Source organism: Thecamonas trahens (assembly GCF_000142905.1).
Source record: "Thecamonas trahens ATCC 50062 unplaced genomic scaffold supercont1.66, whole genome shotgun sequence".
Lineage (NCBI taxonomy): Eukaryota > Apusomonadida > Apusomonadidae > Thecamonas > Thecamonas trahens.
In genome coordinates, this window is record NW_013657614.1 from 131,977 (window position 1) to 148,726 (window position 16,750).

A 16,750-nucleotide genomic window follows, 5' to 3' on the forward strand; every position below is an offset into this window, starting at 1 on the left:
TACGACTCATCCATACACACAGCGGAGGACGGATGGTCATCATCGTCTGATGATGGCGGAAGCAGGCGACGGAGGAAGAAGATCCAGGTCAAGATCAAGTCCAAGCAGCTGCTGTTTGCAGAGCCCGAGTCCACTCCGCCGGTGGTCAAGCTGGCGGCGCCTCCGCCCACGGCTGGCCTGCCGACCACGGCGAGGGCTTCGAGGGCGAGGGCGGCACGAAGGCAGCGGGTTCGCTCGGCGCCTAATGCATCAGATACTGCTGAGTTGGCCATCGAGGCCCATGCCCAGTCGGCGTCAGGCTCCACAGCTGGGCCAGAGTCGTCGCCCGGCCGTGCTCCGGCCCAGACGTCGCTGCGTCCGCCGTCGGGCGCAAGCGCCCTGGTGCCCTCTGCCCCGGGTCTGATGAACGCCATGACTGCCAGCAAGGACGCCAGTACTGCTCCCTCTGACGAACCGTCGCTACCACCGGCACCGGCGCTGCAGTCAGCGGAGGCGGCATCAGGCTTGCCGTCGCTGACTGTCGACTTGTTGTCGGCCGCTGCGTGCCCCCCGACGGTTGCAGCAAACTCGGCACCCCCGCCGAGCCTGGGCTCGGGTGGCCTGACGTCCAATGGCCTGGCTGACTTGTTCGCAGAGCCGAAAGACCTCGTCTACCTCAAGTGCTCGCTGTGCAACTCGATGATATCCGTCGATACCATTGACGCACACTCGGCCGAGTGTGCCGCGACCCTGGAACGGCAGACCCGCATTCGAGCACCGTCGACCACGTCCGAGTCCCCCGAGGAGCTGATCCAGGAGGGCCGGGGCAGGAGCAGGTCCGAGGCTGATGCTGCCGCGACTGTCGCGGCGCCAGACTCGGGTTCCGACTCGGGCGAGGGCGAACTGAACCTGGCACCGATCGGTGGCGCCTCGAGTGGGGTGCGAGCCAAGGGCGAGTCGACCAAGAAGGCGGCTAAAGCTGCGCGGAAAGCGGCCAAAGCGCGCGAGAAGGCCGCGGCTAGTGCGGCCAAGCGCGGAGACCGCTCGGATCCGGACCTCCGTGCAGTGCTTGCTGCCAAAGACCGCGAGATTGACGAGTTGAAAGAGGCGCTGGAGGAGAAGGACAACGAGGTGGCCCGGCTGAAGAAGCTGTTGCAGGCCGAGCGGATCAAGAGCACACAGCTCAAGGCGAGACTGGCGTCGGCGTAGTTTTGGACTGGTTAACGTATGTTATTGCGCGGGCGGGTGCGCACTCGACTTCCCGGCCCCATCACCAGACGTTGTATCGCTTTGGGCAGTTGTGGGCGTTCCGAAGCACTCCATGAACGAGTGGGCTCAGGCACGACGAGCACCTTGAGGCGAGCTGGACACCGTGGACAACATGCAGGTGCGAGGCAAGCGAGACTTGGATGGCATGGTGTATGCCACAGATCGGGCACGGCCACAGCTCGTTGACATGAAAGCCGACCGATGCCTGACCTATGACGATCGCAAGCAAGCGGTGACTGACACGCTCGCCAAGCTTGCAGGCGCTTGTGAGCATCTGCTCGAGCTCAAAGAACACCTCGGGTGAGAGTTGCGACCAGTGGCGAGCGACATAATGCGCGTCTGCGTCGGGCCAGTACCGCATTCGACGGGCAAGCTCGGGCGGAACGGGCGTGGCGGCATTGTCGCTGGGGAGCGGCTCGTCGTTGGCGAGCAAGACGGCCCACGGCGCCTCGAGCTCGAGCATGGTCTCGATGCCGAGCCAGGGTGGGAGGAGTAGAGCGGCGCGGAGGGTGTCGAGCCTGGCCTGCACAAGCTCTGTGCCTGCTTTGGCCACCACCAGCAAATGCTGCAGCACGCTATCAGCCATGGGCTCGGGCTCGGCCACAAAGGCGTTGATGACAGTGGTAAGGCCTTCGGCAGAAGGCAGTGAGTCGACAAGGCCAGCATGGACCAGAAACCGTAGCGCACACCAGAGCTTGGCAAGGCGAAAGGCGACGCCAACTTCGGCCTCTACCTGCTCCAGCTCTGTCGCAGCATCCGGTGTCTCCAGCCAGGTTTCGATGTCCCTGAGCGGACGGCTGACCAAGCTGGTGAGCGCGTCAGTGGTGCCGAGTGCACACTGCGCCATGGTCATGACCTCGCACACAAATGGAAGCTGGGCCATGGCCCACGTGCGCAAGCGCACGATGTTGTCGCATGCCTCGGCCACCGATATTGTGCCACCACTTTGACACGCGGCCAGCCAATAGCAGCCGGCCGCTTGCACTCCTAGGGCCGGCTTGTTGGCCTGCATTGCCATCCGCCCGGTGTGGTACACCAGACCCGTAGCGGTGCCGAGAAGCGAGCCCGGGACCTGCTGTTTGGCTGCGAGGCCGGCCATCCTACCTAGGGCGGTGGTGACTGTGTGGTACATGTGACGTGACCCGTCCATCCACTGCAACTGTTGCCCCCTGGGAATGAGGCGGTCATGGTCAGAGGCGAGGCCGGGCCAAGCCTTTGCGGCCGTTTTGGCAACTCGCTCCAGCCGCCGGAGCAAGGTCTTCAAGCCGACCCTATCGAGCGAGGCGACATCAGCGAGGACCGTCTGGACCGCAGCCTGGCCAACAGACAACCCAAAGTGCTCGACGACAGCTGCGCAGTGGGCAAAAGACTCGGGACTAAACTTGGACCGGTACCCACCAAACCGCAGAAACTGTGTAATCTCCGGCTCGAGGAAGCGCAGGACTGGCGGCAAGTCAATCGAGTTCCCACGCGTCGAGAGCTTGGTCACCACCAGCGAGCCGATCGCCTTTTCGCGAGCCAGCTGCGAGGCTCTCGCAGCACCGTAGAGGCCAACCGCAATGAGCGCCTCCATCCGGAGCCGCGGACCGGCGACAAGCGCCAGCAGCGACGCCGCCTCGTCCTCGACCCGCTTGAGCTTCTCGGCAAACGGCAGGTCCGATTTGTCGTTGATGTACCGGCCGAGCTGGGCCGCGTTGCGGATGCCGACAATCTTGAGGTCGTGGCGGGCGTCGAGTGCGTGCTTGGCGACGTCGCGGAGCTTGGCCCGGTCGACAACCCGCGAGGTGATGAGTGTGGCGGCTTCTTCGGTGAGCTTGGCGAGGTTGATCATCGGCGACGACGCGATGCGGCCGACCGAGTTGGTGGAAAAGACGTGAACAAGCTTGCCCATGGTCGCCGCGCTCACCGCAGGCTCATCCTCAAAAATAGACTCGTACACAGCCTTGGTCATCCATGTCGGAATCGAGGTTCCCGCCACAATCGCTCGAAACGCCTTCTTCTCCTTGACGTCCACCACGGCGTACTTGGGCACATCTGGAAAGCTGAGCTGGAGCTCAAGTTCGGGGCCAAAGCCTTCCCGGAACGCTGCCTCGCGCTCGCTGTACCGCTTGGCAGCATCGGCCATGTCGCTGCAAAGGGCGACAAGCCGAGCGGTCTCGGCCTCGTTGTCCAGCTCACGGGCTTCCACGATGCCACGGCAGACAGAGATCGCGTTGTGGAGGCCCGGCAAGAAAGAGTACGGAATGCAAGTAATCGTGCCCATCGCGTCGAGTCGCGCTTGCTGTATGACTAGATGACGAGCAAGCGTCTCCAGCTCGATAGGCGTCGGCTCGGCGCACGAAATGAAGAGAAAGTCGCGGACAAGCCACGGGCTGGACCTGGCCACCAGAGGCGCCACTGCGTCGACGGGCTGACCGATGTGGCGCTCCAGGTCTGTCAACCGCCGCGGGGCGGCCTCAATGCGCCGCGGCAGCTCAGTAAAGAGCGGCAGCAAGATGGAGGTCATGATGTTGGTCGTCGGGTCGCGCTCCAGCGCCATCCGCACTTGTGTGGTTACCATGTTGGTGAGGGCACGGACCGGATTCCGAATGCCAAACACGGAATCGCATCTCTTGGACCATGTTGCCCTGCAGTGGGCGATGGCTGTCGTAAGCTTGTCGTCGTAGTTGAAAACCGAGCAATGCTGGGCGAGAAAGACTGCTATCTGGATGAGCTTGAAGAGCGCGCGCGGCACTCCTGGGCGGGCACTCTTGACCTTCCGCACATCTGCGAGTGCGGTGTATGCAACAAACATGCCGCTGGTGTCGCTCTCGCCAAGTTCGGCCTCGATGGCGCTGGCAGCCGCGGGCTGCAGTTCAAGCGCCAGCAGTCGGCGCAGCAACAGCCGGTCGTGTGCGATGCGCCACATCTGCGAGCATGTCGTCGCGAGAGCACGATACGACGTCCGATCGAGAAAGCCCATAAGATATACAACAATCTCGTCCGGGAGAGTGGCGAGCGGCGAGGCGAGCGCGCTGCCGCCGCCGCCGACGCCGAGTCCCGCCACAAACTGGGCTGAGGTTCCCCACGAGCCCGCCGTGCTTGAAATGCCCAATGCCAGGTTGTACGTGTGCTCGTAGATGTCGGAAGCCATGGCGCTCGAGAGCGACTGCGGCATGCCGTGGATGATCGAGGAGCCGAGGCCGGTGACGAGCATCCACGCATCAGCGAGGAGTGCGACATGTGCCTCGACGCCCTTGTACACCATACCATCTCTCTCACCAACCAGCCGCATCATGCTCCACGGCTGCGGAGCCAGGACTCCTCCTGCCAAGAACCGCTTGACCTGAGCATTCATGGTGTGAGCGAGCGAGGCAGCGGGTAGGGGAGCGAGCGAGTGGCGGCAGGTGGGGTGGGTGGTGACGGACTTGAGGCAGTATGCCCTTTGGCCGTCAAAGTGAGCAAAGGTGCGAGGGGAGGATGTGGGGAGGGAGACAGAATGAAGAAGACGATGGCGGACGTATGCGTCTTGGGGAATGTAGAGACGGAAGGGGGGGGGGGGGGGGGGGGGGAGGGGGGGGAGGGGGGGGAGTGCGAGTGTGTGTGTTTGTGGTTGGCTTATGTGTGGTGGGAGTGAGGTGGTGAGCCGACGAACAATCACGACCTTTTCGGAAACATCAGGTGCGGGCCGGACTCTGGGAAGCCAGAGCTAGGGAACACACAGTGGGCGACGACGGCAGGGTGGTGGGTGCAAAGGCGGCGAGTTTACCGCTTGCGCGAGGCGTTGAGGGCGAGGTAGGAGAAGATGAGGAAGATCGCCATGTACACGCCGAGGATGCCCGAGTTGAAACCGATGTTTCCGTCCTCCTCGGCCTCGAACAGATCAAGGACGGCCTGCCCGTTGGGAACAGGGCAGGTGCCGTTGATGGCCTCGGAGGCGTCGCAGGTGAAGGTGAGGTCCTTGAGCTCGTTGATGAGCACGCCGTTAAAGGCGTACTTCATGAACGAAAAGTAGCGCAGCCAGCGGATGCCGACCCAGATCGACTCGGGCTTGACGAGGAACGAGGCAAAGAGGGTCGACGGGAGGACAACGCCCGGAGCGAGCGCGTTGGCAGCATCCGAATCGCCGGTCGCCGCAGAGAGGAGGAGGCCGAGCCAAGTGCCAAAGAGCGAGAGCTGGTATGCAAAGCCGACAAAGATGAGGAACTTCTCGAGATCGGCCTGCAGGCCGACCATAAAGTAGACCTGGAAGACGTAGAGGACTAGGTAGAAGGCCTGGAACGGCAGATCGGCAATGACCTTGGCGGCAAGGTACGTGACCGTGCTGTAGAGGCCGTCCTGTGACTCGCGCATGAACACCGCCCGCTCCGGAATGAAGAGGGTGACAGCAGCCTGCATGCCAGAGAAGACAAGCATGATGGTGACGAGGAAGATGAGGCCGGCGCGGTCGAGACCACCAGTCTGTCCGCGGTCGATCTGGTACCAGATGGCAGCAATGAGGAAGCCGAGGATGATCATCTGTCCGGCGCGGGCCCATGAGGCCTGCTTGTTGCGGACCTGGAGCATAATGTTGCGCTTGACGAGCTGCGCGAGCTTGACGATCGGCGACGGGCGGTGGCCATTGAACTCGTCGAGATGAAGCGATCCAGCCTGCGAGAGCGAGGCCGACGACGAGTCCGGGACGCCCATGCCGGCTGCGCGTGCGGCGGCAGTGATGGCCTGGATGCGCGCGAGCGACGAGGAGGCCGAGGTAGACGCCGACGAGCCGCCGTGAGCCGCCTCGTCGTCGTTCAGCACCAGCGCTGAGCGCGAGAGGATCTCAATGGTAAAGTCAGCCGGGTTGAGTCCGCGCGGGCATTCGTAGCCGATGTCCTCCAGGAAGGGGAGGAGGCCGGTGACCTTGCCCGAGTACGCGACCTGGCCGCCGGCGAGTGCCATGACGTTGTCGAAGACGTGCAACATCTCGTTGGAGGCCTGCGAGACCGAGGCCAGGATGGTCATGTTGTTCTTCTTGGCGAGCTTGCGGAGGTTGACGATGACGGCCTCGGCAGTGGCGGCGTCGAGGCCTGCGGTGGGATCGTCGACGTACAGGATCTGCGGAGCGGTGATGAGCGACTGGGCGATGTTGGCCCGCTTCCGCTCGCCACCGGAGAGGCCGCGCTTGAGGCCAGGGACGCCGACGAGGGTGTCGCCGACCTTGGCGATGCCGAGGACGTTGAGGACCGACTCGACACGCTCGTTCCGATCCTCGGCCGACATGGTCGATGGGAGCGAGAGACGGGCGAGGAACTGCAGGTTCTCGCGCGGCGTCGAGTCGGCGAGCATGATGTCTTCCTGCTGAACGTAGCCCGAGATGGCCATAACGTCCGACGGATCAAGCTCCATGCCGTTGTACAGCACCGAGCCGGACGACTCGAGCGCCGACGGAAGACGACCGGCGAGGACGTCGAGGAGGACCGACTTGCCCGACGACGACGGGCCGAGGAGCATGGTGAGCTCGCCCGGAACAAGCTTCAGCGAGACATTGTCGAGGAGGACGATCTCATCCGTGCCGGGCCGGCCGCGGCACTTGTCAAGCAGCGACTTCTTGGCCGGGACCTTGACGGTGATGTTGGAGGCCTCAATGATGACACCGGCGGCACCGCCTGACTCGGCGTCGTAGCCGTAGCCAGCGGAGTCGGCTGATGAGGCCGAGCTCGATGAGGCCGACGAGGCCGACGAGGCCGACGAAGCCGACGAGGCCGACGAGGCCGACGAGGCCGACGACGCGCTGTCAAGCGGAATGGCTCCGCCGGTGGAGCTCGACGTCGACGTCGACGACTCTTGCTGCTCCATGACTGCAGAGGCCGCGGAAGGGGCAACACGCAGCGGCATGAGAAGATAGAGAGAATGTGCGATGTGACGTGGCGAAGGTGGCGGAGGGTGCGGATAACGGGGGTGAGTTTTGTGCTGCGCTCGCGTCATTGGCAGCCAACCCTCCGCCGGTTTGCCGATTCGCCGCCTTGTCCCGCAAGTCCACTCATAAGCACTGTCCAGGCAAGATAGGCGACAGCTAGGATGATGTAACACTGGAACTAGATAGACCCAAGGTTGCGCTTTCTAGCAGTCTCACTATCAGTATATTCCTAGGCTGCATGGCTATGGTAGGGGCTGTGACAAGTTTCGCCGCCTTCTCCCGCAAGCGTGCTCAAATGGCCAATTTGTCGCGTTGCGGCAAGCGACCGATTGCGGTACAAAAGGTGAGGAATTGCGGGTCGCGGCGGGTGTGGCGGGAAAGGCACAGACCATTTCCCTCGAGCAGCAACCAGGTTGTGTGCGCTTGTAGTGACAAAGGCTTTCTGAGACTCTCTTGACATCGACGTTACTTCCCATGTCATCTACTTCGTACACGAGCTCGTCGGCTGACTCTGCTGCAAGCGGTCCAGCGAGCGGCAGTGAGTCGGACTCGTACACGTTTGTGACAGCTGGCTCAAGCAATGAGAACGACGAGGAGATTGTGCTCGAGTTTAACAACATCAAGGTGTGGGTGGAGAACTTCAAGGCGACCAAGGCCGATGGCTCGACCGAGGTCATCAAGCGGCGCGACATTCTCCGCGGCGTGTCAGGCAAGGTCGAGTCGGGCCAGATGACGATGCTGATGGGGGCGAGTGGGGCGGGCAAGACCACGCTGTTCAACGTCCTTGCCGGGCGGGCGCACACGGTCGAGTCCTCGGGCTCGATCTTGGTCAATGGAAAGCACTTTGGCCTCGCCGAGTTCCAGGAGATCTCGGCGTACGTGACGCAGGACGCGACGTTCCTCAACTCGATGACACCGGACGACATTCTGGGCTTCCGCGCCAACATGCTCCTTCCGTACTCGATGTCTGCCGAGGAAAAGCAGGCGCGGGTTGACGACGTCATCGAGCTGCTCGGCCTGGAGGAGGTGCGCAACGTGCGGCTCGGCGAGCCGGGCGTCTCAGCGCGTGGCCTCAACTTTGTCCAGCGCAAGAAGCTCAACGTCGCGGCGGCGCTGCTGGTCAAGCCGCGGATCCTGTTTGTGGACGAGCCGACGACCGGCCTGGACGCCGCGATGGCCAAGTCGGTCATGCTCTCGCTGCAGCGGGTGGCCAACTCGCGGAAGCTCGTCGTCTTCTGCACCATTCATCAGCCGTCGGTCTTTGTGTACAACCTCTTTGACCAGGCGCTCATCATGGCGCTGGGACAGATTGCGTACTCGGGCTCGGTCGACAACATTGTGCCCCACCTCGACAAGCTCGGCTACGAGTGCGACGAGTTCAAGAACCCAGCGGACCACGTGATCCAGGTGCTCGACTCGCGTGACGGCGACGAGAAGCGGGTTCAGAAGCTTATCGATGCATACCACGCCGACGCCTCGTCGTCGTCGTCGTATGCCGGGCCCAGCGAAGTTGTTGCCGAGATCAACGACGACGGTGCGCCGATGACGCGATCCGATCGCATTCCGTGGTACGGGCGGATGTATCAGCTGACGAAGCGTGCGCTCAAGGTGACGCTGTACAACGACAAGGCGCTCAAGGCGTCTGTGGGCCAGGCCATTGTCTTTGGCATCCTCATCGGCATCATCTACTCGCTCGACAACTCACAGGCCGGCGCGACTGATCGCGTCGGGCTGCTCTTCCTCACCACGACCAACGCAATCTTCCTCTCGCTGCAGGGCTCGGTCTTTGTGCTCATCGCCGAGCGTGCGGTCTTCCTCCGCGAGGTGGCTGACGGCATCTACTCGATGCCTGCCTACCTGGTGAGCAAGGTGGCGTCGGATCTTCCGTTCCAGGTCCTGTACCAGCTCCTCTTCTCGGTCATCGTCTACTTTACCACCGGCCTGCAGCAGTCGCTCGGTCGGTTCCTCATCTTTGTTCTTGTCCAGTCGCTCGTGGCACTCGTCGGCTCGAACCTCGGCCTCGTCCTCTCGGCCTTTACCGGCGACGCGGCGACGTCGACCGCGCTCGCGCCGGTCATCATCGCTCCGTCGATGATGACGGCCGGTGTGCTCATCTCGACTGAGGCCATCCCGGTCTTCCTCCGCTGGCTCAAGCACGTCTCGATCCTCCGCTACGCCTTTACCGCCCTCCTCCTCAACGAGGCCGAGGACGCGCTCGTCTTCCATTGCACGCCCGAGCTGCAGCTGCCCAACGGCCTCTGCCCCATCAACACTGGCAACGAGCTCATCGCCCAGCGCAATGCCAACCAGGAGCCGACCGGCATCTGGTCGCGGGTCTTTATCCTTGTCGGCTTCTACGTCTTTACCGTCTTTGTTGCCTACCTCGGCCTCCTCTTCTCTGTCCGCAACCAGCGGAAGACCAAGCGGTCGTGATTAACACATATCACAATGTGGCGATGTATTATCCCTTTGTGTCACCGGTTGCAGCTTGCTGCGATTGCAGATGAAATGGTGTTCATCGGTGCCGCATGGCTTGCTGCCGTGCCTTTTCCCCCCCTCGAGTCTGATTGGGTACCCGTCCAGCCGCCGGCGCCGCCGGTGCCACCGATGCTGGCAGGCAGGAAGCCAAGCCAGCCAGCCTGCCTGCCTGCCTGCCAGCCGGCTTCGTCCACCGCACCACTCACCACTCTGTCAGCCACCTATCTCCAGACACCTATCATGCTCCGGGTGTGCGTGCGGCAGGTACGGGCCATGGGCGGGACAATGTCTGTCTCGGGCCTTTCATCCCTCACCGCCTTTGAACAGGCGGTTGGCCAGACGCCGCTGCTCCGGCTGCGCGGCGCGTCTGAGGCTGCCGGCTGCAACGTGTACGCCAAGGCCGAGTACGCCAATCCAGGTGGTTCGGTCAAGGACCGCCCGGCCCTGTCGATGATCTTGGGTGCAGAGCGTGACGGGCATCTGGTGCGTGGCGAGGAGGGTGTTATCGTCGAAGGCACTGCCGGTAACACAGGCATCGGCCTCGCCCTGGCCGGCCGGGCTCTCGGCTACAAGGTTCTCATCTGCATCGCGTCGAGCCAGTCACAGGAGAAGAAGGACATGCTGCGTTGGGCTGGTGCCGAGCTCGTCGAGGTTCCGCCGGTCCCCTACGCAGATCCGAACAACTACGTCCACGTTGCTGCACGCCTCGCCGACGCCATCGCCAACAAGCTCCCGGTCAACTCGTTCTACGCCAACCAGTGGGACAACCTCGACAATCGCGCCGCCCACGCGTCCACCACTGGGCCCGAAATCATGCGCCAGATTGCCGACGCCGAGCGGTCGCGTGACGGCGAGCCCGGTGTTGTCACCGCCTTCTCTGCTGCTATGGGCACCGGCGGCACGCTCACGGGCGTCGCCGAAGCCCTGCGCGCCGCCAACCCGCACGTCCACATTGCCCTCACTGACCCACACGGCGCAGGTCTCTACCGCTACTACACAGAGGGCGAACTCAAGGCGGTCGGCTCGTCCATCTCCGAGGGCATCGGCCAGAACCGCATCACAGGTAACATGGTCGGCTTTGAGCCGGACGCCGCCCACGAGATCTCCGACGCAGACATGATGCTCGCGCTTGAGATTTTGCAGAGCTGCGACGGCCTTGCCATGGGCACCTCGTCCGGCATTAACGTCGCCGGCGCCATCCAAGTCGGCCGCGAGCTCGGTCCGGATGCCAACGTCGTCACCATCCTCTGCGACGTCGGCGCTCGCTACGCTGGCAAGCTCTACTCGCCCAACTTTCTTCGCTCGGTCTCGCTCACTCCGCCCCCCTGGATTGATGAGGACGACGCAGGCCTTGGCCCGCCGTGGTCGGATCTCCTTGCCGACGTCCTTGCCCAGTAGCGGGTGTGGAGCAGTAAACGCGTTGTCAGTCAAGAACACCGCTCTCCAGCACATTGTCCTAGGTGAAGACGTGACTGTTGCCCGCCCAGGCAAGCAATGCGGGCGTCCCAGACCAAGATCGGATTCATGCTGCGATCAGCGGCGCGCGATGGCGACTGCGAGGCCTTCCTCTTCCTCTGGCAGCAAGCCGGCGCGGCGGCGCAAACACTGCGATATCCGCGCGACGAGGGCCCGCTGTTTCCGGCGCTTGCCTCACGACACGATGCGATGATTGACATGCTCCTTGCGCCGCCGATCTGCGCCTCGGCGACCAACGCGTCGGCAACCTCGGGCTCGACCCCGCTGCACTGGGCGGCGGCGGCGGGCTATCTGTACGGCGTGCGGCAGCTGCTCGCCGCGGGCGCCGACGTTTACGCGGCCAATGCCGCCGGCGACACGCCGTACGACGTCCTCGGCTCGTTTGCGGCCGACGAGGGCTATGACGCCGACGGACACCTTTCGCTGGAGGCTGCAGGTGTGGCTATGCTCATCCACACCGCCGCCGCAGCCCGTGCTCGCGGCTGGTCGCCCGCCCGCCACCGGCACTTTCCGGCTGCCACCCGTGCCGCCATCTGGACCGCACTCGTCATCGCCAAGGCAAGCACTCTCGGGACAAATCCTGCCCAGGGCACACCCGGCGAGCGGCGTCCGAGCTATGCTGCCCACTGCTGTCTCTACAAGCTCCCGAACGAGCTGCTGCATCTCATCTTTCGCTTTGTCGCCGCCGCCCCCATGGACGCCGACCCGTCCCGGTTCCCCGCCCCGGACATGTACCCGCCGCAAATGCTGGCCATGATGCTGGACCCTGTGGAAGCCGCTGATGATGACGCTGTCGATCGCGCCCAGATTCTGGCCATGATTGAGGCCTCGGACAGCTCTACAGAGGACAGCTGACCGGAATCCGGATGTGGGCGATGATGACGATAGTGGGCGATGGCGACAACTGCAGCCGTTGGCTTGAGATCCCGGCTCATCAAGCCGGCCAATTGGGGTATCTATCCGATCGAGTGGTCCACTTCCAACAGGTTGGTCAGGGAGGTTGATCCAGTGGTGGCACCCGAGTAGTGGCACCCCATCGCGTCGTGGTACCCCATCGAGTCATGGCACCCCATCGAGTCGTGGCACCCGAGTGGTGGCACCACCCGATCGAGTCGTGGCACCCTATCGAGTCGTGGCACCCCAACGAGTCGTGGCACCCGAGTAGTGGCACCCCAACGAGTCGTGGCACCCTATCGAGTCGTGGCACCCCATCGAGTCGTGGCACCCGAGTAGTGGCACCACCCGATCGAGTCGTGGCACCCTATCGAGTCGTGGCACCCCATCAAGTCGTGGCACCCGAGTAGTGGCACCACCCGATCGAGTCGTGGCACCACTCCATCGTGTCGTGGCTCTCGATCCAGTCATGACATCACCCCATCGTGTAGTGGCTCCCGATCTAGTCGTGGCACCACGAGTGCGACGGCCAACCGAGTGGATCGAGGCCATCGACAGGCAAGTGGCATGAGGGCAACGGGGCGAGACGGAACGGGACGGAGGGAGGGAAGGGGGGGTAGAGAGGCACACCGCACGCGCACCGAGAGGACGGACGTGGCGAGGAACAAGTAGGACACAAAGTGGGAGTGCGTAGAGGGCGTAGAGGAGGCACGTCCGGGCACCGACGAGGTCGGGCAGCAGCAGGACCAGCACCAGGACCAGCACCAGGTGGTGGTGGTGGTGGTGCGGCAGGAGAACGTATCGCTGGAGGTGTGCGGACGGAAAGAGACAGCAGACGGATGCGGACAAACAACCGAAAAGGTGGAGCTGGTGGAGGTGGCAGTGGCGGCGCTGTCGGTGGTAGTGGTGGCGCTGTCGGTGGTCGCGGCTGGCTGGAGGAGAGCGGCTGGTGGGCAAGGGTGCTTGCCAATCCGGCAAAGTATGGCGCCCTGGTTGTTCTCATCTTTCAGAACTCGGCGTTGGTTCTACTGATGCGATCATCGCGGACTGCGAGTGTGGCCAACGGCGAGCGGCGGTACCTGACGACGACCGCTGTAGTGTGCATGGAGTTTCTCAAGCTTGTGGCATCGCTGGCCATTCTCTGGATCCAGGAGGGCTCACTGGAGCGGGTCGGCAAGCTCTTGCACACGGAAATCGTCATCAACTACACGTCGACGCTGGTCATGGCAATTCCGTCGCTGCTGTACGTGCTGCAAAACAACTTGCTGTACATAGCCGTTGCCAATCTGGAGCCGGGCACGTACCAGGTGACGTATCAACTCAAGATCCTAACGACGGTCATCTTCTCGGTCGCCATGTTTGGCACGCGCATCTCGATGATCAAGGCGGCGTCGCTAGCGTTGCTGATAGTGGGTGTGGCTCTTGTGCAGACTGCAGCGCTGCCCGCAGCGCCCGAAGCAACGCCGGCGCCTGATGCGCCGACGACGGCACCGCAGGCGCGACTCCTCGGCTTGTTCACTGTCATCTGCGCGTGCTTCACCTCGGGCTTTGCTGGCGTCTACTTTGAGAAGATCCTCAAGGGCCGCGGCAAGCAGACGACCGCGCCGTGGTCGATCTGGATCAAGAACATCCAGTTTGCCATGTTTGGTATTGTGCTCGGCCTCGCGGCGGTGGTCACCCGCGACGGCGACCTTGTGGCCCAGCACGGGTTCTTCCAGGGCTACAACTCAACGGTGGCGGCGGTTATTTTCTTCCAGGGTCTTGGCGGCCTCACTGTGGCACTTGTTGTGAAGTACGCCGACTCGATTGTCAAGGGCTACGCGGCGTCGGTCTCCATTGTGGTCTCGTCGTCGCTCTCGATCTGGCTCTTTGGCAATGTGCCATCGGGCCAGTTTGTGCTGGGCGCGGCCTTTGTCATTGCCGCTGTGTATTTGTACTCGCTGCCAGCCGCCGACGAGCGGCCGAGCTCACCGCCGGCGCCGCGCTCGCCGCCGCGCAACCTCGAGGTGTAGCGCCAGGCGTGGCTTTGCCTCTGCCGCGTAAGCAGTAGCAGAAACAAAAAGAAATGCGGAAACAGTGCCCGGTAGTCATGTTGCCGTTGTGGCCCAGCTGGTTAGGGCATCTCCTTCCTAAGGAGAGGATCGGGGGTTCGAATCCCTCCAACGGTTGACAGTCTTTTTTTTGCCCAGCTGTTGTCCCTCCCTGCTCCCCACCACACCCATACACCCCCATGCATGTACATACATGCATACATACATACATGTACGCCAACTACACATTTACAATCATACCGGTACGTCTTCGATGCGATACACAAGTGGAAAGGCAGCGGGCGGGCTTCGAGAGTCGCCATCAGCTTCGTCGTCGCCGCTCTCGCTGCCGCCGTCATCGCCGCGGCGGGCAGCCTCGAGCTCGGCCTCCCACGCCTTGCGGGCGGCGAGGGCGGTGAGATACGCCGAGGCAAAGGCAAAGCCAGAGGTAGTTAGCTGAGTAAAGGCAAGGTCGGTGAGTGGATCGAGGACGGCTGGCGCGGCAAAGTTGGTGCAGACGGCTGAGAGTAGCGCGGCCATGAGCCCGCGGCGGCGGTGGGAGGGCGAGGTCCACATGCGCGAGATGCCAGCAACAACCCGACGCGGAGCAGCAAGGTCGTAGTGGGAAGCGTCAGTGGCGCGGTAGCCGGTGGCGATCCGCTCGACAAGAGCGAGCGCGACCGCGCGTGGCTTGGACTCGTCGGTGACGAGGAAGAGCTGGTAGTGGTCGACCGGGCGCGGCGAGGCGCGGACGGCTTGAAGCTGGGCGTCGACAAAGGCCATGGCTTTGGCGGCCCAGGCAGGGGCCTTGCCGCGGCGGAGGCGAGCACAGCGGACACCGGCCGGGCTCGAGGGTGGCAGCAGCTCCAGGGCGGCCGCCGGTGGGAGCGGGAGGCCGTCAAGCTTGGCCTCGGCCACGCGTTTGGCATGGCGGCGGGCGTGCAGCGCATCCTCCTCGGGCATGCCGGGCGTGTACATCATGGCGCAGACCTCACACCAAGTGGCAGAGAAGTCGTCCTGGCCCAGATCAAGATACGACTGGCGAGCCTTGGGCGGCGGGCGCTGGCGCGAGGGAGTCGTCTCGCCTTCGCGCTTGCGCTTGCGGCGGCGGGCGAGCGGGACAAGATGAGCAGCGATGGAGCCGGGCGTCGGATCCGACGCCGTCCGTCCCAGCGACGGTGACCGACCTCCGCTCCGTCCACCACCGGCCGGCGACGCCGGGAGCGAGACCTGGCGCGGGAGCGGGCGCGGGAGCGAGAGCGAGAGCGTCAGCGGCGAAGACGTGTCCGACTTGCGCCGCGAGTACGTCGCACGCTTGCCGCCCGTGGGCGACCGCGTTCGCCACGCCTTGACCTTGGCAGCAGCCGCGGCGGTGGGAGACCGAGTCGAAGCGGACGGTAGCGGCGGCGAGTCTACGACCTTTTCCGGAGGACAGGGCGCTCGAGGCGGAGACGGAGGCGGGGACTCTGGCACACGCAAAGGGGTGAAAAAGAGGCAATGCCCTTGCTACTCACTGCCATGGCGGCAAAGACAGGAGCGTGTGCGTCGAGAGAAGAGTTGGGATGGTGTGGTTGTGGAGGGGAGGACGGCGGGAGTGCGTCGTGCAGAGTGCTTGATTCTACAATGAGACATTGTCGATGCTGCCGAGCGCCGGCTGGCCGCCGCCGTTGCTGCTGGCAGATGCCGCGTCGCTTTGTTCGGCTGCTGGTCGGCGCTTCACGAAGGCGAGGCGGGGCGACGGAGGAGCTCGGGGGAATGTGGGGAAAGAAGCCGTTTCCAGACCTGGATCAGTAGGAGAAGGTGGGAGTGTGCAGTTGGTGGATGCAGTGGGCATGGTGGGGCTGGGGAAGGATGGCAGCAGGCTGGGGAGGGACTTGGAGTAGGTGTGGGGGCGGGGCTCGGCGTGGGTTTGGGGCCAAGCGACCGTTTTCGACGAGGGGAGGCCAGGGCAGGGCAGGGGGGGGCAGCAAGGGAAAGGAGACAGAGGGCGTGTGTGTAGGGGGGGGAGGCCCGTCAAGCCCTGCCCGAACCGTCAGCCGCCTATGCAGCCGCAGTGTCGGGCAGGACTAGCCGTGGATCCCATTTAGTAGCCAGAGCCGGGGGCCGGGCCGTAGCCGGGGAAGCCAAAGCCGGGCTGCGGGCCGTAGCCGCCAAAGCCGGGCTGCGGGATGGTGTACGTGCCGACGTCGGTCCACTGCGGCTGCTCGAACTGCTGCTGCGGGAAGCCGCCGAACTGCTGCGGGAAGCCGCCGAACTGCTGCTGCGGGAAGCCGCCGAACTGCTGCTGCGGGAAGCCGCCAAACTGCTGCTGCTGCGGGAAGCCGCCAAAGGCGAACTGCGGCTGCTGGGCCTCGTAGCCCGAGCCGGCCTGCTGCGGGTAGCCGCCAAACTGGGGGTAACCGCCAAACTGCTGCTGCGGGAAGCCGAACTGCTGGCCGTAGCCGTAGCCGGGGTAGCCGAAGCCAGGGTAGGCCGGGGCAGCCGGGGTCGACGACTTGGACGCCTTGGACGACTTCTTGGTCTTCTTGGACGACTTGGACGACTTGCCAGACTTCTTGGACGACTTCTTGGACATGGTGAAAAAAAAGAGAGAGGGGGTGGCGGGGAAAATCGTTGCTAGAAAAAGGCCTTCACGAACGGAAGCCAATCCGAGCGAAACGAGCGAACAAACGGGAAAGCAGGGGAGGGCTGGGCTGGGCTGTGTCAACGGGTGCAAAACGAAAACGGTGTTCATTGGGCGTGGGAGGTT

General features: G+C 63.7%; 8 protein-coding genes and 1 non-coding gene across 9 annotated transcripts; 6 read left to right on the plus strand and 3 right to left on the minus strand.

The window, feature by feature from the left end:
* Nucleotides 1-32: 32 nt before the first annotated feature.
* Nucleotides 33-2,119, plus strand: AMSG_10942 (uncharacterized protein; the record flags this gene model as incomplete). The annotated part of the gene is made up of 2 exons (XM_013897666.1): nucleotides 33-35; nucleotides 79-2,119. 2 exons carry the CDS (start codon nucleotides 33-35, stop codon nucleotides 1,186-1,188), a joined length of 1,113 nt encoding a protein of 370 aa, XP_013753120.1. The 3' UTR covers nucleotides 1,189-2,119.
* Nucleotides 1,250-4,585, minus strand: AMSG_10943 (uncharacterized protein; the record flags this gene model as incomplete). The annotated part of the gene is made up of 2 exons (XM_013897667.1): nucleotides 1,250-2,122; nucleotides 2,519-4,585. 2 exons carry the CDS (start codon nucleotides 4,583-4,585, stop codon nucleotides 1,250-1,252), a joined length of 2,940 nt encoding a protein of 979 aa, XP_013753121.1.
* A 407-nt stretch (nucleotides 4,586-4,992) lies between these two features.
* Nucleotides 4,993-7,101, minus strand: AMSG_10944 (ATP-binding cassette sub-family G member 2; the record flags this gene model as incomplete). The annotated part of the gene is made up of 1 exon (XM_013897668.1): nucleotides 4,993-7,101. The coding sequence occupies one exon, from the start codon at nucleotides 7,099-7,101 to the stop codon at nucleotides 4,993-4,995; it is 2,109 nt and encodes a 702-aa protein (XP_013753122.1).
* A 415-nt stretch (nucleotides 7,102-7,516) lies between these two features.
* Nucleotides 7,517-9,580, plus strand: AMSG_10945 (Abcg4 protein). Its single transcript, XM_013897669.1, has one exon. The coding sequence runs from the start codon at nucleotides 7,598-7,600 to the stop codon at nucleotides 9,554-9,556; it is 1,959 nt and encodes a 652-aa protein (XP_013753123.1). The 5' UTR covers nucleotides 7,517-7,597; the 3' UTR covers nucleotides 9,557-9,580.
* A 261-nt stretch (nucleotides 9,581-9,841) lies between these two features.
* On the plus strand, nucleotides 9,842-10,999 carry AMSG_10946 (cysteine synthase; the record flags this gene model as incomplete). Its single annotated transcript, XM_013897670.1, has 1 exon — nucleotides 9,842-10,999. The coding sequence occupies one exon, from the start codon at nucleotides 9,842-9,844 to the stop codon at nucleotides 10,997-10,999; it is 1,158 nt and encodes a 385-aa protein (XP_013753124.1).
* A 96-nt stretch (nucleotides 11,000-11,095) lies between these two features.
* Nucleotides 11,096-11,932, plus strand: AMSG_10947 (uncharacterized protein; the record flags this gene model as incomplete). Its single annotated transcript, XM_013897671.1, has 1 exon — nucleotides 11,096-11,932. The coding sequence occupies one exon, from the start codon at nucleotides 11,096-11,098 to the stop codon at nucleotides 11,930-11,932; it is 837 nt and encodes a 278-aa protein (XP_013753125.1).
* Nucleotides 11,933-12,138: 206 nt separating this feature from the next.
* Nucleotides 12,139-13,983, plus strand: AMSG_10948 (UDP-N-acetylglucosamine transporter; the record flags this gene model as incomplete). The annotated part of the gene is made up of 3 exons (XM_013897672.1): nucleotides 12,139-12,238; nucleotides 12,675-12,885; nucleotides 12,930-13,983. 3 exons carry the CDS (start codon nucleotides 12,139-12,141, stop codon nucleotides 13,981-13,983), a joined length of 1,365 nt encoding a protein of 454 aa, XP_013753126.1.
* Nucleotides 13,984-14,065: 82 nt separating this feature from the next.
* On the plus strand, nucleotides 14,066-14,139 carry AMSG_20082. The gene has a single exon. It is a non-coding gene; the product is annotated as a tRNA-Arg (tRNA).
* A 96-nt stretch (nucleotides 14,140-14,235) lies between these two features.
* On the minus strand, nucleotides 14,236-15,521 carry AMSG_10949 (uncharacterized protein; the record flags this gene model as incomplete). Its single annotated transcript, XM_013897673.1, has 2 exons — nucleotides 14,236-15,413; nucleotides 15,512-15,521. The coding sequence occupies 2 exons, from the start codon at nucleotides 15,519-15,521 to the stop codon at nucleotides 14,257-14,259; spliced, it is 1,167 nt and encodes a 388-aa protein (XP_013753127.1). The 3' UTR covers nucleotides 14,236-14,256.
* Nucleotides 15,522-16,750: the final 1,229 nt, after the last annotated feature.

Bases quoted from the DNA above. Each gene is read 5' to 3' on its own strand.
- AMSG_10945 (XM_013897669.1), top strand. From the start codon at position 7,598: ATGTCATCTACTTCGTACACGAGCTCGTCGGCTGACTCTGCTGCAAGC.